The sequence below is a fragment of the Rattus norvegicus genome, chromosome 16 (assembly GCF_021556685.1).
Source record: "Rattus norvegicus strain SHRSP/BbbUtx chromosome 16, alternate assembly SHRSP_T2T, whole genome shotgun sequence".
NCBI lineage: Eukaryota > Metazoa > Chordata > Mammalia > Rodentia > Muridae > Rattus > Rattus norvegicus.
This window is the reverse complement of record NC_141549.1, coordinates 30947495-30971927: the sequence shown is the minus strand read 5'-3', so window position 1 is coordinate 30971927 and position 24433 is coordinate 30947495. Positions and strand designations below refer to the sequence as shown.

The following is a 24433-nucleotide window of genomic DNA, read 5'->3' as shown; positions in this document are numbered from 1 at the left end:
GCATGTTCTTAGGAACTTAGCCAGGCTCCCTGCAGTTTCTCACTTGTTTATGAACTAGCTGCTGGGGGCTCATATCAAAGCTTTCTGGGAAGTCTATGTCACTTCTTCTCTCCTTAGGAAAAACTATGAGAAAAAGGAGAAGCCCAACTCCAGACATGAGTGCTCTGAGGCCTAATTCTTGACAGGCCTGCTGTGCCATTTAGACTCAAGTGTGCTTGTGGGTGGCTTGTGGCTGACTTAAGGGCTCGTGATACCAAGACAGGCATCAGGAAGGTCCCATGTTAGAGTCACTAAAGGAGTCATTCATTTGGAATTCCTCCAGATCGGGTGCACAGTGACAAAGTCTACCATCAGCACAGAGGATAAAACACTCTGCACTCCATGAGTGGCAGGGCTCATGAGTAAGCCAGCCTGACAAGGCTGGGGGCCTGGGGAAGACTTTCTCCTCCATGGCCCACCTCAGTCAGCAAGGTATACATTATTTAGATTCCCGAAAGCGAACGCCTGAAGAAACCAAGGTTAAAAGTGAACAGCCCAGGCTAACGCTGTAGCTCAGTATGTATGAAACCTAGGGATCTATCCTCAGCACCACACACATAGGGCTAACCTGCCTACAGCCTCCTCCCCCAAGTAATGACATTGATATTCAAACCCAGCACCTGCTCCCCGCCACACAATCACCTAGTCAGGGTGATGACAAATTTTCTTAAAGCCTGAACAAAACAAAGTGGCCTTGAACTCTTATATAGCCCAGGCTAGAACCAAAATCACTGCATAGCCCAGTCTAGCCTTGAATCCTTAATGACCCTGCTTTGGCTTCCCAAGTGCTGGGGTTATAGATGTCCGTCACTACACTCTAGCCAAGAAAGTATTAAGTGTTACATATGGCTGATCAAAGGCTCAGCTGGAATAGCTCTACAAAATATTGATCAAAAAAATCAAATAAAGTTTGTACACTCCCTCAGAAAAGCACTTCAAGACCATCTCTGCCCTTAAGGCCACTAGCCAAGGACAGGCATTATGAGACAGAGTGCAAAGCACTATCATAGAGATGTCATGGGAGATTGGGTAACCATTTGTAACCCCAACTTGATTCAAGAGGCAGACAAGTTCCAGACAAGCCTCTTGAACAACACAGTGAGACTGCTGATGAACAAACAAACAAGAGCTGACTCAGTCAGGAAGGAGCAAGGCAATCTTGGACAGGAAAAATAAGAGGCTGGAGAGATAGCTCAGTGGTTAAGAGCACTGACTGCTCTTCTGGAGGTCCTGAGTTCAAATCCCAGCAACCACATGGTGGCTCATAACCATCTGTAATGAGATCTGGTGTGTCTAAAGACAGCTACAGTGCACTTATAATAAATAAATCTTTAAAAAAAAGAAAAAGAAAAATAAGTATGTCCTATGCCCTCAGCAAAGGACAGTGGGGAACTGTGGCCCAAGAAGAGCGGGCAGAGGATGTAAATGAGTGGACTGGGGGTCGGCAGGATGGCAGCAGAGCTGACTCTCCCACAGTGAGTGGGGATGTGGACTCCAGTCAAAGCCAAGGCAAGGGCCTCTTGGCCATGTTTTCCTGGTGTCAGCAATCCCTCCTACCGCTCTCATTTAAAGATGGATCTTAAGTAGCATTACACTTGAATACCTCAAAAATCACGTAATTAATTACACTCCGCTTCAATTACAATTACTCATTGATCCAAACCTTCTAGCATAACACCTGCTGGCTGCTGCATAATTGGTTTGGCCTCACTGGCTTATTAGTTGATGTCAGTTAACTAATAAGGCTAAAACATTAACAAAATATTACACCGGCACACCCTGGGTGAGGATGTAGGGAGTCTGAGGGCCTCATTAGAAATCATGGACACGGGGCTGGGGATTTAGCTCAGTGGTAGAGCGCTTACCTAGGAAGCGCAAGGCCCTGGGTTCGGTCCCCAGCTCCGAAAAAAAGAACCAAAAAAAAAAAAAAAAAAAAATCATGGACACACTAGCTTTTAGACCTGTGTTTAATTCTCTTGCGTCAAGCAATAGCATATTTTAAAACAAAGGCCTGACCAACCTCTTGCTCAGTACTGTTGAATATGCACTAAACATACGTCAGCATTCCCAGCTGGTCATCCTATCTCTCTTTTTCAATTTTTAATATTTGTATGTGCATGTGCATGTGAATGTAAATATGTCTCGTGTCTGTGTAAACGTGTGAATGTATGCCTCGGGTGTGAATACATGTGTGTGAGTACATGCCTATGTTGATGTGTGCATATGTGTGTGTATCCGTGTGAATGTATGTCAATGCTTATATGTGTATGTGTGTATATATCAGTGAGTGTATGCCTCTTAAGTTTATGTGTATATGCATGTCTGTATGAGGGTACAACCACTGTTTTATATGTGCATATATATGTAAGTATCTGTGTAAATGTGTGCCATAGGTATTCCAGTGCCTATGGAGGCCAGAAGAGTGTGTCAGATGCCCTGGAACTGGAGTTGTTAGAGCAGTTGTGAACTGCCTGTCTGGGTGCTGGGAACCAAAGGGCTCTTAACGCCCCACACTCTTCTCAAGGAGCTTTCTCACAGGCCAAATGACTGGGGTGCCAGCACTGAGAATGAATGTCTGGCGATAGAAATAAGGCATCTTGAGTAGCTCGCGCCCTGTCTTTTACAGTGAACTTCTGGGCTTGTGTTCCTATTACTTGAAATCTACTAAGAAAATAGACTGCAGACATAAAAGGTCTTCAAAATAATGAAATAAAGTTGTCGTGGTGCATGAACTGCATCCATCCGTTCCTCAGCCACTCCAAGGGTGCCTACTAGACGCCATGGGCTGACAGCTTACCACAAGAAAGGCAGCGTCATGACAGCAAGGGCTTTACAGGTAAGTGGGGAGGAACACCAGGAAATGGATCACAATAAAGAGCCCACGGGTACCTGCATGGTGACTCACACCTGTAACCCCAGCATTGCAGGTGGAGGCGGGAGGATCTCAAGGTCAGTACAAGGCCAACACAGCCAGGCCTTGCCTCAAAATACAGGAGATGCAGAGACACAGCCAGAACAGAGACAAAGTCTGTGGTGTTTAGGAAAAAAGAGCCTAAGCCCAACTCTGAAAAAGCTTCAGAAAACAAGTCAAGCCTAGAAAGAGAACACAGAGATTACATATTGTATGTAAAGCACAAATAACACTGGGCACGGGTGAATTTATCTTCTAAATTGGTGGTTTTCACCTAGTGGGTCTTGACCCCACAGGGGTCCCGTATCAAATATTCTGCATATTATATATTTACATTTCAATCCATAACAGTAGCAAAATTATAGTTATGAAGTAGCAACAAAATAACTTTAAAGGGTTGCAGCATGAGGAAGGTTGAGAATCACTGTTCTAAAGGAAACAATTTAATAAAAACTGGTCTTTCTTAGGGAAAAAAAAGACAAAAAACTTTGAAAATGATGAAACCTGTTTGAATATATTAAGGCAATGTTCGGTTTTGTAATATAAAATAAGTGAATTCCTAAGAGCAGAAAAACCTAGCAGTGTTTTTAAAATGCAGTATGTCGTCTTCAAGTAAATGTGCCACCCAACTAGAAGGAATCAGAGATAATTAGTTGTCATATGAAAAAACTGTACTTGTGACTGGAAGTGGGGGCAGTCTGGTCCCTCCTCTAAGGTTCCAGAGACAGTATGGAGGCACCTTCCCCTCAAGGAGCAAGTATGCACAAGCCTGAGGTGCCAGGCTTATGAAAAGCTGTCAGTGAGAATCCTGCACACTGAAGTCTGGAGAGCTTCAGCACTGGAGAGCAGCCTCGGGTGTTAGAGAAACAGAAACTCGAGGTTAGGAGAAAGAGGCCCAAGGAAAGAAAGCCAAGAAAATGAAAACCTGTCAGGAAGTAAAGCCAAGGGTGACTCAGGGTGGGCTCCTATCAGGACGTAGCCCTGTGAGCTACTGTTGGCTCCTGGGCACTAGGGAGCTAGAGTGAGAAGTAAGTTGCTTGAGTATGTCTGCACGTGCTGGTGAGTGTATGTGCGCGCGCGCGCGCGCGCGCGTGTGTGTGTGTGTGTGTGTGTGTGTGTGTGTGTGTGTTTGCATGTCCCTGTCTATCTGTTCATATGTTCACATGAAGCCTCCGGTGTCATTCTGGTGCCGTCCACTTTTGTTTGGGCAAGAGGATCTCTCACTGGCCTGGAGCTCATCAAGTAGGTCAGGCTGGCTAGCCAGTGAGTCCCAAGGCCCCATTTGTCTACGCCTTCCTAGACTGGGATTACAAGCACCATACTGGCTTCTTGGTTTCTCCGTGTAGCCCTGGCTGTCCTAGAACTTGATCTATAAACCAGACTGGCAAAAAAAAAAAAAACCCAGACTGGCCTTGAACTCAGATCCACTTGCCACTGTCTCTGAAGTGCTGGTATTAAAGGTGTTTGCCACCACTCCCCAGTCTTTTATGTGGATTTGTTCTGCGGTTCCAAGGCACTTGGCTAACTGAACTATTTCCCCAGCTGCTTTACAGGTCAAAGAGTCCCCACTTGCTGATTTCAATTAGTCAGATTTAACCAAATCTAAGACCAACAACGTCCTTTACTAGAAAAGCAGATACACTCTGGCTAAAATGTCAAAGATCTCAAAGAACAGACGAGAGCATGTACAACAAATGTCACCATTCTCTTCCTTTTTCTTCTTAAATCCATGCTGGCAGGAGACATCTGTGAATTCCTGGGGCAGCTAAACATAAGAAAAGCCTACGCAGTGGGCCAGACAAGACTCAGGGTGTGGGAAGAGCTGTGGGAGCACTCAGCCCCTCAGGAGATTTACAATGCTGCAGACTTGCAAACACACAGGAGAAGGGATGGTCCGCTGATAAAACTTAGAGGAAAGCTAGCTCCAGCCAAGGAGACGTCCACCAGGGAACTTAAGGAAAGCCTGCTATCGCTAACGACTTAGTAACTGCTTTACACCAGTAATGGGTCCCAGAATACAGAATCTATCATCCCTTTCAGATAGACTTCAGACAGCTGGACGGGAATGAACAAAGGACAGAACAGAGCCACAAGGAGACCCTGGGGAAAGCATGAACTCCCTGTCCATAGAGAACGGACATCTGCAGATCTGGGGACTTACAAAAACACTTCCCATTGGTCTTAAAAAAAAATAGAATTCATTTATGACTAAAGTAAAAGGAAACACGAAGGAAAGGAAAAGGTATGGGAAAGGAGAACAGTAGAGAGAAGTGGGGGTGGCGCTGCCTCTCGGAGGGGGAAACAGTCACACCGGGGTTGGGGTGGGGGTGAGTGGGAAGCTGGAATATGTGGGTGACTAGCTACAGGTAGAGCCTACACTACAGACACAGGACACCTTGCTCCAAGATGGCTTTGCAAACCTATAACCCTAGCAGGAGTTTCCGGATCAGCCTAGCAATCCCATCTTTACAGTGGGGTAGGGGTGCTAGAGAGATGGCTCCGTGCCTACTGGCTTACTGCTACTACAGTAGGCATGGATTCTAGTCCAAGCATCCACATCGGACACTCACAACTGTTTCCTTCAGTTCTGAAGAGCTAACACCCTCTTCTGGCCTCACGGGCAATTCTAGGCATGCGGTGCACATAAATTCACGCAAGCACACACACAAACACGTCAATAAGGTAAACAAATAAATCTGTGTGCCGGAGAGATGGCACAACAGCTGGGACTAAATGAAGAGAGGCGGGGCGAGACGCTGACTTCTGGTTTTGAGGCTACCAAGGGCAAACTGAGGTGGTGCAATGGGTAACTCACGCGTCTCGGGGAGAAGGAGAGAAGGTTGTTTTAGTGAAGTCATTTTCAGCTGTCCCTTCTCCACATTCTAGAAGGGTTTAATGATCCTCTCTCTGCTCAATAAAGACCATTAAAAAGAAATCAGCCACCAGTGCTTAGGAGACCCTACAGAATACTGCTGGTTAATTCTGCTCCTGCTGCAGGCTGTCTCTCAATCTTTCTTACATAAATACATCTGGAAGAACTGAAGGGCTTCCTGTCCTTCAAGGGAGATCTTGTATTCCACTGTAGTGCACATAACCAAAAGGTCCCGACAGCACTCTACCATATCAAAAATACTAGAGCAGAATCACACCCTATGAGACCCTTCTAAACTCTCTTTTAAAAATACTGACAGAAAGAGATCAAAACCCAAGGCAACCTTGCTTGAGTTCGCTGTTCAATCCACTTGCCTTGACCTCTAAGTAACAAAGTATGAACAGCCACGTAGGAATGGCCACCATTTGATTGTTTGCAGGTGCAGCACGGATAACAGAATCCCAGGAGGAAGCTGGGATCCCCCAGTGTCAATCCTGGGGTAGAGTGGGGGAGGGGAGTGACACTCATTCCTTTAAGAGAAAGATTCGAGTCTTTTGTTCCCGTTCCACAATATAAAAACCACTACCGGTGAATATCTAAGTATGTATGGATTATGTAAGACATACAGGTGAGTCATAATTCATCCTTACAGAACACTTTTGGCCCCTAGATTTAATGTAAGGGCCAAAAATTATATTCCCACTAATAAAACTAAGAGACTGCCCACTGCCCACACCCTCAGTAAGAATTATGGCAAGCTCAGACAGAATTGCATATCCTAGGAATAACTACATCTCTTTAATTTCTTTTGAAGAAAAAACTCTGCCCTTTTTGCTACCGGCTTTAATGTCTACAAACTTGGCAATCTAAATGCTCAGTAAGAGTTCTGAGAACTGGGTATGGTGGTGCACACTTATAATTCCAGTACTTGGAAGGTGCAGGCCGAGGATGAGGAGTTCACAATTATCCTTAGCCACAATGTTTCAAGGAAACCAGGCTACTTACTCAACCTTGTGGGGGGAAAAAAGCTGACCAGGTAACAATGGCCTTAATCCCGGCACTTGGGAACTCAGGAGGCAGAGGCAGTCGCTCAGTTGAGTTCAAGGCCGACCTGATCATAAGTTCTAGGCCAGCTAAGGCTACAAAGTGAGACTCTGAATCAAAGTTTAAAGGGTACCTGTAATGTTCCCTCCTTCTTTGTCCCCTCCTATACTCATCCCTCGTAGCACATAGTGACCACAGGGTTTTAAAAATATACTGTTCAGGTACATTTTACCTTGAAAAGATATAGTGAGAGAAAACACTGAGCCAGTCAGCAGACTGTGGAGTTAAGGGTCCACTGTTTGAGTCTGACAACACTCACACTCTAAGCTCACACCTCTCCAACTGCACTGGGGAAAGCACTGCCGCCAGCCTCCCGAGTCTCTGATCTTACCTGGTTACTCAGAAACCATCAGTGACTGACACTGCCCAGGAATCCACATACTCTTCTAACCTAAGCAGGATGCTGTCCTTCTCTGGCTTCGCACACCCCGTCTACACAGTGCCAGCACAAAGCTTTATTCACCTCATCTTAGGGTCTGTCCTTTCCCAGCTGTGCAACCAGTTAAGCCACAAAAGACTGCTGTGTCTGGCCCTATGTGTGAATCCTGGGACTTGGAGGAAAAGTAACTTATTCGGGTAACAGTTTGAGGGTACAGTCTGTCGTGGTGGGACGGAATGGTGGTAGGGGTTTATTCACGTCCAGGCGGGTCAGGATGCAGAGAGAAGGGACACTGGCATTCAGATGGCTTTTTCTAGGACCACAGTGGTCTGTCTTCATTAAACCTCTCTCCCAGAGCTCCTGTCCTCCTACCTCTATCGGGGATAGACAGGCGGGCAACCATACTTTACACAGTGATTCATGAAAGGGACTTTGTTCTCACCAGCAAAATGTCCACCAAAGCCATCCCTAATGCCCAGCTGTGACGCCCCCTTACCCCGCCCACCTCCTGCCACTGCCACATTGAGGCTAAATCTAGGGACAGGGCTGGAGGCCAATGGAGGCCAAGCAGGGTAGGCAGAACAGGGAAGTTCTCCCTTCCCAGAAGTCCGGAAACCACCTTCGGCTACCCTTTTCTGGCAACAGGAAGCTGATGCAAAGACAGGAAGTAATTAGTGACTTTCAGCTGTACAATAAAAAGCGTCTTCAAGTTTCGTCTGTTTGTATTTTTTAAAGAATGACACAAAAGAAATAAAGATGACCTGTTTTTTGCAGACTCAGACTCCCTCTATGCAGCCTTGTTCTCACTATTGTAGACCTTAAACGCAGACATCCTCCTGCCTCTGACTCCCCAGTACAGGAATTTAAAGCATGCAGTATCACACTGCTCAAGAACATTTCCAAAACACGAGTCTGTCTTGTTGCTTCTTAGCCTTCTCTATAAATTCTGCACAATGAAAGCCTTAATCTACTTTATCCACAGTTTATCCATTTCCCAGCTGTGCAGTTAATTCACTTTGTGCTGGTGTATAGACGCATGTGCACTGGTGTATGTGCCTGTGTGCACTCGTGCAAATGTCTGGAGGTCAAAGGTTGACCTCAAGCCTCTTCCTCTGTTGCCCTTTCCTTAGCATTTAAGACTGGGTCTCTCAATGAAGCTTGCTGACTGGCTAAACTGGTTGGCTTATGAGCCCCAGGGATGCTCCTGTCTCTGCCTCCCGGCTCACTGAGATGACAGACCTGTGCTAATGTTCAAGGCTACTGATGTGCGTTCTGAGGTTTTCAGGCTCTCATTCTTGCACAGTAAGCACTTTACCCACTGATCCAGCCTGACAGTGCGTTTTAAAAATAATACTGGCTAGTGACATCATATGAGTAAACCCGGTTCCAGACCAGCAGCCAACTGCAACTACTCAAAGCTGTTCTTTGTTTGAAGACCAGCATGAACCACTGGCCGGTACTCCGGCTCATGAAATAGTGCAACACAATGAACAGCCATGTGGTCCACACCCACAACAGGTTGGAGATGGCCAGAGCTAAAAATCCTGGGATAAAGCAAAGACTCAAAGTCAAGGGCTGAGAGAACATCAGTTCGGCTCAAAATGCAGTCATTTGCCTCAGGGGAAGGAGCAGCAGGTATTGCATTCCTGTGGTGTAGTGAATCATGCCCAGGTCAATCAGAGACCAAGGTAAAACAGGAAGCCAAAGCTACTGTACCCAACAGGAGCAAGGGGGAGGGGGTAGGCAGTGGGGGAAGGGGGACGTGTGCCTGCTAAAAGCCAGTCTTTTTAGTTGGTTTGGTTTTTTGATCTATCTGACTGTATGCGTGACTGTTTTGCTTGAGTGTACGTGTATGCACTACATGCATGTCTGATGCCCAAAGAGGTTGAAAGACAGCATTGGATCTCCGGGAACTGAAGTTATGTATTGCTCGAGCAACAGTGTGAGTGCTGGGAACCAAACCTGGGTCTTCTGCAAGAGTATCAAGGGCTTTAACTGCTGAGCCCTTGATCCTATGCAATCTCCAGATCCTATGCAATCAGCCTTTAATATCACCCTTAGCACCACAGCCTTTTTTCTTTAAACCAGATCTCTTTATATAGTGTACTCTGACTTGAACAAGAGCTCTTCCAGCCTCAGCCTGTAGCATGCTAGGACTGCAAATGTGTAGCAGGAAGGTCCAGTGTGAGGCAATGACCCTTAACATACTTAGCCACAGGCAGGTAGGTACTGTCCCCAACAACCACAACTGCCACCACCAAAACAAATTACATGTTTCCCTGTCTAAAAGTGTCTCTTCACATTCTTTATGGCTGGAATTAGAAGCCTGTCCACAGAATTAATGAATGGAAATACAATGCAAGTAACGATTTTTCCAGTAGTCACATTGAAAAGTTAAAAACAAACAAGATTAATTTCAATAAAATATTCCATTTAAATCCCTACATCCCCAGGCTCAGGGGATAAAAGTGTTTGCCATCAAAGCTAAAGACATGAGTTCAAATACCTGAACACAACAGTAGAAGAGAGTTGAGCCCCACAGGCTTCCTCTTAACTGCCAAAATGAGCCCACACGTATACACCAGGAATGAGCAAGTGGATAAGCAGAATATCTGATATGTTTAACACACAATCTGTATGTTAAAGATTAAAAGCATATTTTATAAGCAGGAGCACAGTGGTAGAACACGCCTGTCACTCAGCATTTGGACAGGAAAGGGAGGGTCAGGCGTTCAAGGTCATCCTCAACCTGGAACACACAAGACCTTATCTCAAAGGAACTAAAACAAAAAAGAAAAGACAAGAAAAAGAAATGAACTCTTTTCCTTGGAAAGCCAGTGCATACTTTGAGAAAGCCTGAACTCATACTCGCCCTGCATGACTAGACACTATTGGACAGAGGAGCCCTCCATCACCTGCACTTATGATCACCTTGCTTCTCCTAAAAACCTTGCAGAAAAGCTTTTGCTGCTCCCTGTATACAGCAACAATGGGGAGCGGGGGTTCTACAGACAAAGAGAAATAAAAGGAAGACTAATGGCTAATGGGTGCATATGAATTAGAGTGACGTTACCTTCTTAGTTCGTTCATGACTTTAAAGGCTTTCTTCATGTGCCAAGGGTTCACCGTCAATGGGCAGTGTTTCTCAGGATTCTCATCTTTTGAATCGAGGGGCTTCTGATGACCCTGCTTTGTGCATCTGTACGCAGAGAAAAGAACAAAAAGAGAAGACAGAGATCTCATTAAAGGATAATTCAGTTCCGGCTTGTCAAAGCTCTGAGACACAAATTGAATGCCTGCCACCCACCCCTGCTCATTTAGAAGGCGGCTGTCCTCAAGCGAGAGTAAGACACAATTCAGAGTGCTTTCCTACGGTCACTATGGTTTCTACAAAAAAAAAAAAAAAAAAAAAAAAAAAAAAAAAAGTGGGTAATTATCTCCCTGGTGTCAAAGACGTGTCAAATATAAACATGAAAAATTCAGGGAAAATGGCTTAATAGAGCTCTCTAAATAAAGATGCTGCAAAATGTCAGAAATCAACTTGCTTTTACAATCAAACTACAGTCATACATGTGCATACATGTGATATATATATTACATGGAAAGAGAGAGGGAGGGAGGGAGGGAGGGAGAGAGAGACAGAGAGAGAGACAGAGAGAGAGAGAGAGAGAGAGAGAGAGAGAGAGAGAGAGAGAGATTGTTTACAAACTAAGAACAGGGTTGGACTTCAAGCAAACTTCAGATACAGAATCTGATTTAAACGTGCTCTCTTTGCAAAGACACTTAGCCCATGGTTTTTTTTGGGCCTACGATAGAAAGAGATTAATCGTATTAACTAAATTTCTCAACACAGGGCAGCTTCTGTGCATAATAGTATGCTCTCATTATTTATAATCGTCACAACTACTCTGTAAGCTAATTACCATAATTAGTCCATTTCACAGATGAAGAGACTGAGGTGGGGAGATGAGGGACACAGTAAGTATCAAGGCACAGCCAACCTGACTATGCTCTCTACCACGTCTTACATCAAAGCAGTTAAGCTCATGTTCAGATGATCATTTCTCTTTTTAGAAAAGCTTTGGTATTTTTTATGGATATGAATGTGCATCTGTGTGTTGGGAGGTTTTCCGTGGGAGCAAGGAGAGGGTACTGGCTCTTCTCCAGCTAGAGTTACAGGGAGTTGGCAGCACCAGGGTGGGGACTGGAAACCCAACTCCAGTCCTCTCCAAGAGCAGCAACTCAGCTGCTGAGCGAACTCCCCAGTTCCTATATTTATGATGTTTAAGGACACGAGACTTTGTATGTGACTGTTCTTTTGAGAGGTGGAGGTGAAAATATTGTCAAAATTAGGAATGTGGTATGAAAGCTAAGAACTGCAAACTCAATGGACGAAAAGGAAATTTTCAAAGTGATATACACATAACTCAGGGCATTTACTAGAAATCCTTGAATTACACGTATTTTACAGAATATAAATTATACTTCAAAAAAATTGGGGTCAAAGAAATGGGCTGGAGAGACAGGTCAGAGCTTAAGATCACACGTTCATGCAGAGGGCCTGGGTTCAGAACACATATACCGGTTTCTCCGACATCTGTGACTTCAATTCCAGAGGCTCTGACACCCTCTTCCGTCACCCTCCCTAGACACCAGGCATATACATGGTGCACACACGCGCACGCGCGCACACGCGCACACACACACGTAAGTGAACACTAATACACGTAAAGATAAAATAAATCAATGTTCGAAAATCAAGGCAGCACAGTAAGTCTCCTGAGAAGCACACTTGTATGTGTGATATGAAAAACAGTAGCAAGAGCCCTCACGGGACTCTTCTCTCGTGCTCCATCCGCTTCTAAGAGGGCGGTTCCTTTGTAAAAAACAAACAAAATGGAAAAAACACAACACTGTATGACGCACTCATTCCGCTAACCAACTCTTTTAAGTGTACTGGTAAAGCATGAATAAAGGAAAGACTCTGCGGTCTGTGGGGAGCGGACACAATAAGTCACTATTGTGACGCTGCGGACACACTAATAAGTAATAAAACACTGTGACGGTAGCATGTTACAGAAACCCTGCTGCAGGAAAGTCAAGATGAGGCAGGGAGAAAGCCGGAGGGTAGGATCATGGCAATGAAGGGGTGTTTGCAGGATTAAAAGGAGTGATCAAGGACAGTAAGTGGAACCTGAGATCCGCACAAAGCCTAGACGGTGAGACGAGGGTCCAGGGGAAGGCACAGGCAGAGCCAGGGGCAGGCATAGGCTGTGGTGCCCACCCAGCCCCATAGCCAGAGTAAACGGGGGCTGAGAAGTAACAAAGGCCACCTAGGGCCAGGCGAAGACACCTCGACAGATTACGTTTCACTGTCAACTTGACACAACCTAGAACCTCCCAAGGGACCTCAAACGGAGAAACTAACTCAGAGTGGCCTGACTCTGGTACTGATGTGGAAGAAAAAGCCCATTCTAAGTGGTGCCACCGTCCCGGGCAGGTGGGCTAGGGCTGTACATATGGAAGGAACCAGAGAGCCAGCTGCTCCTCCACGGCTTCTGCTCCAGGCTTCTGCCTTGAGTCCCTGCCCTGACATTCTCAGAGACAAATGGCTATCTGGAGATGTAAAGTGAAATAACCCTCCCCTAAGCTGTTTTGTGTCAGAGTGGGTTGTTTTGTTTTTTTGTTTACCAGAGCAACAGGAAGCAAACTAGGGCAGAAGTCTACAGGGGTTGGGTATGGCAGTGGCCTCAAGGCAGTGGCTCTCAAACTGTGGGTCTTGACCCCTTTGTGTGTGTGTGTGTGGGGGGGGTTCCAATGACCTTTTCACGGGGGTCAAATATCAGATATCCTGTGTATCAGATATTTATGTTACAATTCATAACAGTAGCAAAGTTTCAATTATGAAGTGGCAACCCATTAATTTTATGGGTGAGGTCACAACACGGGGAACTGTATTAAAGTGTCACAGCATTAGAAAGGTGGAGAAGCACGGATGGAAAGCATTACAAGGGAGGCTTTTGCTGCGCTCAAAGAGGGGGTGATAAGATTTGTTGACAAAACGAATGTGTATGTGAAACAAAGTCTGAGCAGGGAGAAGGATTGAGTTTCCATCAACAGAAAGACAAGGGCATATGGGTAGAGCTAGTTTGGGGTATAGGAAGACCATTTACACACAGGTTGGTACTGATGTGGGGATGCAAAAGTCGGGAGAAAAATACCAAGATAGCCTAGAGTTGAAAATGAAAAATCTAACCAGCAGGCTAGTGAGATGGTTGAACAAGCAGAGACATTTGCCAAGTCTGACAATCCAAAATTTACCCCCAGGACCCACATGGTAGAAAGAAAGAACCAATTCCAAAAGTTGTACATGCACATGCGCGCGCGCGCGCGCACACACACACACACACACACACACACACACACACACTAATTATTATTATTTAGATGGTGACAGAATTCTGAGAATCACGAGTTAGATGAACAGAGCCAAAAAGCAGACTAGCTACACGGCAGAATATGAGGCCAAGACGCAGATTGTCAATGGTAAAGAAACCCAGAGAATTCAGTGTAATTTACTGTTTCCGCAGACCCTGAGCAGCACCAGTGCAGCAAGTGACTCCTTATCAGAAAGTTGACCAAAGCTGGAGCTAAACCCTACTTCCCCTGTAGATTTGTTTCTTAAGGCTGAACAACTGGGTGAACACAGGGCACGGCCCCCAGAGGCAAATTCCACTGCTGGCAGAGATAAGAAGAGGCACACTCCATTAGCTATCGAAGAGAGAGTAAACAATGATTTAAGAACGAGTCCTGAGGCTGGAGAAATGGGTCCGTGGTTAAAGAGCACTAGCCACCCATCCAGGCAACCTGAGTTCAATTCCCAAGCACCCACATGGCAGCTCCTAACCCTTTCTGTACCTCCAGTTCCAGGCAATCCTCCACCCTCTTCTGGCTTCTGTGGGCACCAACCATGAGTGCAGTGCAGACATACATGCTGGCAAAACATCAAAGAAATCTTTTTTTTTTTTTTTAAAAAGGGCGTTAGGAAGCTGTGGGGATGGAAAAGTGCCTGTTGCACAAGCAGAAGACCTAGATTGAGATTTCCAGCACCCACGTAAGAACCAGGCAATGGGAGTGCAGATGGAAGATCCCCAGAGCTGGCTGACAGCCTTCCAGCCCACAAGCACGCTCCCAGTCTTGTGAAAAGACCCTGTCTCAAAAACTAGGATGGACACCTGTAGACGGAAGTATACAATATCAACCTGTGGCCCTCAAACACATGTGCACAAATGTTAAAAAGGGAGATAACCTAGTCAGTCTAAAAGGTAGGCAGGGAGAGGACTGGAGAGAAGCAGGACAACAGAATCTCACAGCACAGGAAACAGCAGGACTCCAACAGAAAGAAAGTCCATGGAACACAGGCAACCCCCTTCTCTAGCCATGCAATACAGAACTACTACATATACAGCATATACGCACCGATATAGTCCAATCAGGCTTCAGAAGTAGAAAATATGATAAGAGGACATTAGTGAAATCATCACAGGAGAGTGTTCGATGTCCAGAACAGAAGTAAACAGACTCTGTTCTAAAAAGAACTGGGTTATTTAACAGTCAAGAGCTTTATACCTGCATAAGCAATCGGGAGCCCATGAGATGCCTGAGTGGGTGAATGCCCTGGTCCCTAAGCTAAACAACCTAACTTCAACCCCAGGGACCCACATAGTGGGAAGAGAGCATCAATTCCCTCTTCCTGTCCTCTGACTATACATGTTCAGTAATGTGGTAAGTACATACCATCTTCAACATAGATAGATAGATAGATAGATAGATAGATAGATAGATAGATAGATAGATGATAGATGATAGATAGATGATAGATAGATAGATAGATAGATAGATAGATAGATAGATAGATAGATGATAGATACATAGATACATAGATACATAGATAGATGATAGGTAGATAGATACATAGATAGATGATAGATAAGATGATAGATAGATGATAGGTAGATAGATATAGGTAGATGATAGATGATAGATAAGATGATAGACAGACAGACAGACAGGCAGGCAGGCAGGCAGGCAGGCAGGCAGGCAGGCAAACAGCAGTTAAGAGTATTTGCTGGCTCCCAGCACTGACATGGTAGCTCACAGCCACCTGCCTCAGGAGACTTAACTCTTCTGGCCTGTGCACATACATGCATGTAGGCAAAACAGCCATGAAATAAAGAAACTTATTTAAGAGTGGGTGTAGTAGTAACGCACCTGTCACCCCAGCATTTCTGTAAACTGAGGAAGATCCCAAGTTCAAGGCTACCCTTAACAACACTGCACAGCCCTGTCTCAAAAGAATGATCTCAGAAGAGAAAGAAACTCCTGGCTTCACAGGATGAATATGAAGGCTGCCACACATAATCAAGGCACACAGTAGTGGCACTTTTTTAAAGCGATTCTTAGCTTCCAGGTTGTTTCCTCAAAGACATAAAAGAATGAGGAAGAAGTAGCACTGTGTTCCTTAAGTGTTCTTCGTACTGAGAGCCACTTCTGAACACAGCCCTGGTGTACAGGCTATTCAACTACTAAGGTCCTTCCCACAAGCCCTCCTTTCCTACATGTCTTTGTGTTAGATGTCCTGGTCACTAGCAGAATGGAGCAACAAACAGGACACAGCCTCCTCCAGGTACGCTGGGCACTTCTGCTTGGGAGTATTAATAGGAGACACATTTTCAAAGTTCCTTTACCTTTCTCTCCACAACTCTACACTCCCAACCATTCTTATCTAACAGGTGCCTATTGTTATCAAAAACTGCAGCTAAAGAGCTACCATTTCTTTCCTTTCTTTTCATTTTTTGAGGGGAGGGGTTGTTCGTTTGTTTGATTGGTTGGTTGTCTTGTTGTTTTGTTTTGTTTGGGGGTGGGGGTTGGTTTGGTTTGGGTTTTTTTGAGAAAGAGTTCTCTGTGTGTAGCCCTGGCTGTCCTAGAACTTGATCCCCAGGCCAGGCTATCCTCAAACTCACAGATCCAACTGCCTCTGCTGGGATTAAAGGCATGAGTCACCAGCATCCACCCCAGCAGCAACTGCCTATCTTAAAGTTAAAATTCCAGAATACAGTTTAACTAGGCTGCATAGGGGACCCTCCTCAGGCCTTACCCGCATGCCTAACCTCCATCCGCATACTCCCAGGCTAGCTTTGTCACTGAGGTGATCTTGCCACCCTGCCTTGTAACATTAACTGTATTCTCAGACCCCAGGAAAATACTCTGACCTGGAGACTTCTCAAAGAGTCAAGATTTCAAAACCAGGCAAAGGGTTAAAAGCACGCCACCAACGCAGATGGTACAGATAACCTCTTCCGTGTTATTTGATTAGGAACAGTGGTTTCTGGGTTTGTTTTAAGCCATGGGGAATAGAAATATGAAGAAAGGGCTGGAGAGATGGCTCAGAGGTTACAAGTTGTGTAAGCACAAGAATCTGAGTTTAGATCTTGGAACCCACATGAAAAGCCAGGAGGACTATTCACATGCCCCGGATCCCAGCACGGTGGAGACCAGAGAGAGACGGGGAGCCATGGATCCCACACTCTGGGGACCAGAGAGAGAAAGGGAGCCATGGATCCCACACTATGGGGACCAGAGAGAGAAAGGGAGCCATAGATCCCAGCATTTCGGGGACCCGAGAGAGGCAGGGAGCCATGGATTCCAGCACTGTGGGGACCCAGAGACAGGGAGCCATCACTGGGACTTGCTAGTGACCAGTGTAGCTCTAAGCTCAGAGAAAGATGCTGTCTCAAAGCAAGCAGAAGAGCGACCGGGTTTGTATGGTTGACTGTTCATTGTCAATTTGACACAAACTAGAGTCACCTAAAAGCAGGACCCTCATTTGAGGGGCTCCCCTGAGCCTGGCCTGTGAGCATGCCCATGAAAGCCGTCTTGCTTCTCGTTTATGGGACAGTCTACTCCACTGTTGATGGTACCACCCCTAAGCTGGTAGGGCCTGAGCAGATTATCAGAGAGAGCTAGAGCCGTCTAGCAAGCAGCATTCCTCCACGACTTGTCTTTGGTCATGGGCTTTATCACAACAGAAAGGAAACTAACACAGAGCAGGACACCTGCATCCTCCTCTGGTGTAAGATTGCATGCTCATGCCCAGAGTCATGACTACCCACATATATAGCACACTCATATACACAAAAGTTAACAGAAAAATCCAATCCAGGTCTGGAGAGATGGATCAGAGGGTAAAGTCCATGCTGCAGACACACGGGGAGCTGAATTTGATTCCCTAGTGCCCACATAAAAAGCAGGGCAAATTCAAGCACACCTGTAATCTTAGCACTGGGGAGCCAAGGAAAGAATTTCTGGAGTTTGCTGTGCAGACAACACTAGCAGAATGGAACCACCGAGCCCCAGTTCCCAACACAGACCCTGTCTCATGGAAGACCATGGAGATGGCTCTGATGCAGGTAAGGTAACCAAGCCTGACTCTGATGTTCTGTGTTTGATTCCTAGGATTCACAGGGTGGGCAGATAGAACCAACTCCCACAAGTCAACTGCTGATCTTCACACAAGCAGACAGACAGACAGACAGACACAGACACAGACACAGACACAGACACACACACACACAAAGAAAAACCCAATCAGTTTCTCAAACCATGCAGATCCATCTTCCTCCTTAAGGAGTCAGGCAAAACCTTTCCAGATAGATGTATGTGGGAACAATGGTGTCTCTGGGGGGAAGTGGGGAAAGCAGCCATGTATGATTTTGAACAACAACACTAACAGGTGATGTAACCCGCCTTACCACCCACTTACCCTCCCACCCCAGGCCGATCATCCCAGACTGAGAACAAGCACTTTAGAGTCTGGGTTGTTCACAACGTTAGTGTGTTCTGGTGCTACACACCATGGGAAGGCTAAGGCTGCAAAAGGGGACCAAAGACACTGTCACATTTAGGATGTAAATAGTCGGCCCCTGGGTGGCCACCAGCTCTGCTCTACCCTCTGCCTGCTCACCTCAAAAGCTGCAAGACTCCCCGGCTTGCCATGAGTCACCCACCATTACTCACAAACTTCTGCCAAGTTCACGTCAGCAGCTGTTGTTTTCAAAGTCACCATCCGTGCTGTACCGCTCTGAAGTTTCCCCAGTACTTTGTAATATTTCTCCTGTGCTCTCGCTGCCTTCCCTGCCAAGCATACTTTCAGAAGCTTGGCAAGTTATTAGCAACAATCCACTTAAAGCAAGACCAGATATTGGAAATACGGACTAGAACCCAACGACTGTCTTCACAAACATTTATCACACCACGCTATAATAAAGCTTCCCAACAAAATTCTCTCAGAACGCCCCACCCCCACCTTCATGGCATCCCCCAGTAATCAGCACACCACTGAGAGGCTGAGAGTGCAATAGGCTTCCTCAGTGAACATTTAGTTCATGCTAAGGTTATAGACGAAGTTGCTGCAATGTTCTAAGGGATATTTCTCTACAAGTGTATGGAATTTAAGCTTTACTTGGACTTTAGTTGTATCAGTGCACAAACTGTAATCAATAAACTTATCAGTAGTCACCAAATAAATATGGCTTTAAAAAAAAAAAAAACTGAGAATGTCTGCCCTATTATACCCAGAGTTTGGACTAGGTTGCGGATATATACAGAGGTGGTATATATGGCTTAGGACATGTGAGGCTCTGAGGCTCTGAGAGTCCCACCCCAGCAGAAAGAAAGATTGTATCTTCACTGTGTAGGTCCTTAGAACTGAGTTTAGGGGACCTTGTGAGATTAAACTCCTATCCTGTGTGTGGCATAACATCTCATGTCTCATACTCGTGTGTGTGTGTGTGTGTGTGTGTGTGTGTGTGTGTGTGTGTGTATGTGTCTGTGTGTATGTATATGTGTGTGAATGTGTCTGTGTGTGTGTGCATGTCTGTATATTTGTATGTGTGTGTGTATGTGTGTATGTGTAAGTGCCTATGATGTGTGTGTGTCTATGGTTTGCGTGTCTATGGTGTGTATGTGTATGTGTGTGTCTGTGTGTGTGTGTATATGTGTGTGAATGTGTCTGTGTGTGTCTGTGTGTATGTGCATGTCTGTATATTTGTGTGTGTGTGTGTATGTGTGTATGTGTAAGTGCCTATGATGTGTGTGTGTCTATGGTTTGTGTGTCTATGGTGTGTGTGTGTGTGTGTGTGTGTGTGTGCGGTTGTTGCTGTTCTTATTGTTAAAAGGCACGGCTCTGATTCAGAGCTGGAAAGGAAACATCTAGAAAAGACAGGCATGCTCAACTTTATTAAAGAATAGGAGTTAAAAAACCAGAGCCCAGAGCCTACTGGAGGACAGAGGGGAGACATCTCTTCAGCCTGGGCCTTGGTTGTGGGGGGAGGTGCTGGCAGGGGGAGGTGGATGGGATGTCTGAGGTTGAGAGGCTGATGGAAGTTGGAGCATAATTGCTCTCTGATAGTAGAACAATGGTGCTGTAAAAAGCTACACTTCAGTTCAACCCAGCTCGCTCCTCTTTCCCTCCCACCTACATGACAAACACTGCACAATCAGGCACTTTTTGTCCCTGACAGTGACTATTACCAGGAAAGGGATGGGGAAAGAGCATGTCTTATGCAAGATCAATCTTTTAAAGAATATCTCATAAACAATTAACAAAGCAAGATCAGAGAAACATTTTCATGAGATGATATAAAGTGAAGAAAAGGGGTTTAGGGTAATGAGCCATTTCAAACATTTCCGTGTCTGTTATTGCTCCTGGCTTTTTTGATTTTTTTTTCTTTGCTACTTTTTCTACAATGGTCATCTCTTCGAATTGGCAACCTAACCTGGCAGTTCAGAAGATGGGCTAAATTGTCTATCACCTTCATGGAGGTATGGGGAGCTAGGGAGGGACCACTCAAGAGACAGGAATCAGGGAGGACCAAGTGGAAGTCCTGTCTGTGCCAAGCACTAAACAGGTGACCCTGAATCAACGAGAGGGAACTACCACTCATCCACTTGTCTCACGGATCAGCCTAGGCATTAAATACCATATGGATGCAGGCATAAACAAGGATGCTGATGTTAGGAACAAAATGGAATCCAGCCATTTGCTTGTATTCACTCCCTTGCCTTTAATTGCAACACTCAACGTGAAGACGAGGTGTAAAGATAATCACCGCTGTGAGTAAATCAAACAGATAACTGCTGCCCAAATGCCAGTGCACACCTGAAGGAAAGCAAGGTAAGAGGGCCAACCCTGCTCTAGCTTCAAATCTAACAGAGAAGGCAAAGCCAAGTGCCAAGCAACGGTACGAGTCAGTCAGTATACACAGGCAAGACTGGACATTCCACAGGAAGCGAACGATGATCCAGAAGGAAATGAAGTCAAGAATTAAATAGATAATAAATCAATCAAACCGTCAAGGACATGGGGCTCACCTGGACCCTGCAAGGGCTCTAAATCATTTTAAGCAGAGACAGGCGTGTGAGCGATAGGTATCACCTTGGCTTCTGATGGCATGGAAAGTTAGGGAAAAGTTGAGCTGCAGAGGCTAAAGCACATGGCCACGGACTTCAAATCAAAATGACGGCAAGCCACAGCTTCCTGACCGGGTATGTGGCTTTGGTTACCCATGTCCCGTGCTTCTGGAATGCTGAGAGGTTAAACTGGCAGGTGGACTAAAAGGTGAAGAACAAACGCAGAACTTGAGGGGAGGTGACAGAAAACTTCCAGGTTTGAAGTGATGAACTCTGGACACCAAGGCTCCCCAGCTCCTGCCGACGGACAAGGTGTGGGGGACAAGGAAAAAGAGTCACAGACTGTGAGTGTTCTCGGGGGCAGGAACCAAAGGATGGTTACTCCATTCCTCCCTAGAAAAGTTACAGGGGAAGCCAGTTTGAGAATAGGCTACAAAGCTATCCTTAGAAATATGAGTTTTACACAGGAGCTAAGAAACTCCACCAGAGGCCCAAGATTCCAGAGCCTTTAAGCACAGATGTGTTGACTTAAGACACAGATGTCTCCATGTTCCAGAGGCTAAGGCAAAAGTATTCTTGCACACTGAAGGCTACCCTGGGCTACACTTCAAGACTGATGCCAACCTGGGCTACAGAGTGAGACACCTGTCTTAAAAAATAATGAACAAAAAGATACAGATGGGAATACAGATAAGGTCAAGACCCACTTCTGGGAGGGGCAAATATTGCCTGTGAGTTGCAGAAATCACAAAGCAAAGCTTTGATTGTGCAGTCCTATGATCCGGACACTCAGGAAGCTGAGGCAGGAGATCGGAGCTCCAGGCCAATCTGGTCTACCTAGAAACATCCTGTCTCCAAAAGGGAAAAATGAAGTGATCCACCCGAGGGACCAGATAGAATACCGGATTTTTCAGATCCGTAAAAGCTTGGGAAAGCAATTTAACTTGCACTTCCTCAGCCAAGGAGATCATAATAGGAGGCCTGTGGGGTAAGACCGCAGAGTAGATTAAGTAAGTATGAAATTATGTAAATTACATTCGGCAACTGAAAAACCAAAGGAGGCCAAAACAAGGGGTGTCACAAAAAGCAAAGGCTGTTGCTCGAGACAGAATCTGTGAAGGGATCTAGTCAGAACAGGTGAGCAGAATCTGTGAAGGGATCTAGTCAGAACAGGTGAGCAGAATCTGTGAAGGGATCTAGTCAGAACAGGTGAGCAGAATCTGTGAAGGGATCTAGTCAGAACAGGTGAGCAGAATCTGTGAAGGGATCTAGTCAGAACAGGTGAGCAGAATCTGTGAAGGGATCTAGTCAGAACAGGTGAGCAGAATCTGTGAAGGGATCTAGTCAGAACAGGTGAGCAGAATCTGTGAAGGGATCTAGTCAGAACAGGTGAGCAGAATCTGTGAAGGGATCTAGTCAGAACAGGTGAGCAGAATCTGTGAAGGGATCTAGTCAGAACAGGTGAGCAGAATCTGTGAAGGGATCTAGTCAGAACAGGTGAGCAGAATCTGTGAAGGGATCTAGTCAGAACAGGTGAGCAGAATCTATGAAGGGATCTAGTCAGAATGTGTGAGCAGAATCTGTGAAGGGATCTAGTCAGAATATGTGAGCAGATGTCAACCATCCAACATGTAGGAAGGTGCACTACATAGCACGCCAAGTCCACATGCCTGGGACGATGTTACCTCCTGTGCAAAACCAAGCAAGGCTGTCTCAGCGCTTTCAGGCTTGCTCTTCCCCACACCTTCAATAGCCGTCCTCCCTCTGGCTTCTGTTCAGGTTACCTCATTAAGGACATCTCCAGGGTTATCTGAATGATCTCCCTCCGTCTCCGTCTCCGTCTCTGGCTCCATCTCCCTCTCCCCCTCCTCCCCCACACACTTCTCCATCCTGTCCAACATTATATATGTCTCTTCCCCCCCCCCCCACGACTCTCTGTCATGTCCAACAAGTTTATGTCTGGTTACTATCAGTTTTAGCCGTGAGATGAAAGATTTTGTTCTGTATTCTGAGAAATCCCCCAAATTTAGCCACAGTAGATATTCAACAAATGTGAATAAAAAATCTGAACGGAGCCACTGAAATGGTTCAGAAGGCAAAAGCACCTGCCTAGGTTCAAGCCCTGGGGCCCACGTTGTGAAAGGAGAGAACCAACTCCTGAAAGTTGTCCTATGACCTCCCCATGTGCACATGTGGACACGTAAGCACACACGCGCGCGCGCGCGCGCACACACACACACTGCACATAAAATAAAGACTTAACAAAAAAATGCTTAAAGAAATGATAGTTACTCTGCTTCAATATCTAGGACTAGTGAAGTGAAAACAAGAACGTACTCCAATGAGCTTTATAAAAGGTGGGCATACAAGCGGTGAGCGGCTAAACCGCAATATGACAATTCACCATACTGAATCTCCAGCTGCATGCACTACACACCATCAAGTTTCCACAAATTACTTTGTTTCTGTGACAAAATGAAGGTAATGAAACAAGTTTTCACAAAGTTACATTTATACTACTAAAGTACCATCCCTTCAAGATGTTCCTTCTATTTGAGAACAGTATTACAATAGCCTCTGATAAGTGATAACACTGGCTAATTACTCCTCAACAGACACTTCTTTACTTGGCAAAACCAGAAACTTGCCAACTCTACTCTGGATTTCACTTTTTCTTTTAAACAGATCAAAGAAATCCAAAGACCTGAAACCTTGGCTCTGATTCAACCCATCTATGGTGGGCTACGTGCCCTTAGAGCATGGCTAACAAGTTGTCTGGCTGTGCTGGTACACTTCCGATGACAGGGATCTCCAGTGATGCAGAATCGCCCACTGGAAACAGATAAGGCTGCACCTAAGGCAAGTATACTCGGCTGAATGGACAAAAAGCAAGATGGCAAGGCCAGGAGTAAGACAGCTTGGGGGAAGGAACAGGAAGCAATCGAGAGCTAAGAAAACTGTTCCAAAAGGGTTGTCAGAGGGATTCACACTACCTGAACTTCACAGGCTTTGGTTAGCTTAATAATTAGGAAACTCCTTTATGCAAACAACTGTAAAGGTTAAACTATGAAAAGTACCCCAGAGGTCAAGGCTGTTTAACCCTCATTCTGTTTGCACAGCCCTCTTACTACCTCAAATTCCCTGACTCATTCATTGATACCTAATTTTCTTGGTTGCACATCTTTCAGATCTGACCAGGGGTAAATAAATGTCCTGTGGTCTTAATATAACCTAGACCTCCTAATGAAACAGAACCTAAAGCCATTTATACTCAGGTATGCAAAAAGACACCTGGAAATGTGCCGTCCAGTGAGCGACCAACGAGACCTCTCAGAGGACAAGAAAAAGTTGGAGGCAGAGCAGAAAAGAAATCTAAATGAGGAACTACTAGTCTAGGCAGAGATGCCTAACACCCCTCCAAGACAGCCTAAGGGGAGAAGGGTGGGACCAGAGAACAATGTAGCCTTGACTCTTAAAACAGAAGCCCAGACAAGCATTGTGAAAAGTGCCAGGCAGAGACAGGCATCCAAGAATTTGCACACTGAATGAATTACTCCACAGACACACAAAGAATTCTGAGTCTGCTTCCAATCATATTATCTAAGGCCCTTTAAGTCCAGGTCAAACATCTTTCTTTGTGCTGAAGCTCAGGCTAACA

The 24433-nt window shown here is 45.5% G+C and overlaps 2 protein-coding genes across 3 annotated transcripts in view; both read right to left on the bottom strand.

Annotated features, from left to right (window-relative positions):
- Erich1 (glutamate-rich 1) overlaps positions 1-24433 on the bottom strand; it is a gene marked incomplete at its 5' end in the record, with an annotated part of 52793804 nt that overhangs the window by 52692436 nt on the left and 76935 nt on the right.
- Klhl2 (kelch-like family member 2) overlaps positions 1-24433 on the bottom strand; it is a 112276-nt gene that overhangs the window by 85407 nt on the left and 2436 nt on the right. For all 3 annotated transcript variants that reach the window (NM_001419565.1, XM_087587807.1, XM_087587806.1), the window contains 1 exon segment: positions 10379-10504. In NM_001419565.1, coding sequence (NP_001406494.1) covers positions 10379-10504 — 126 coding nt within the window.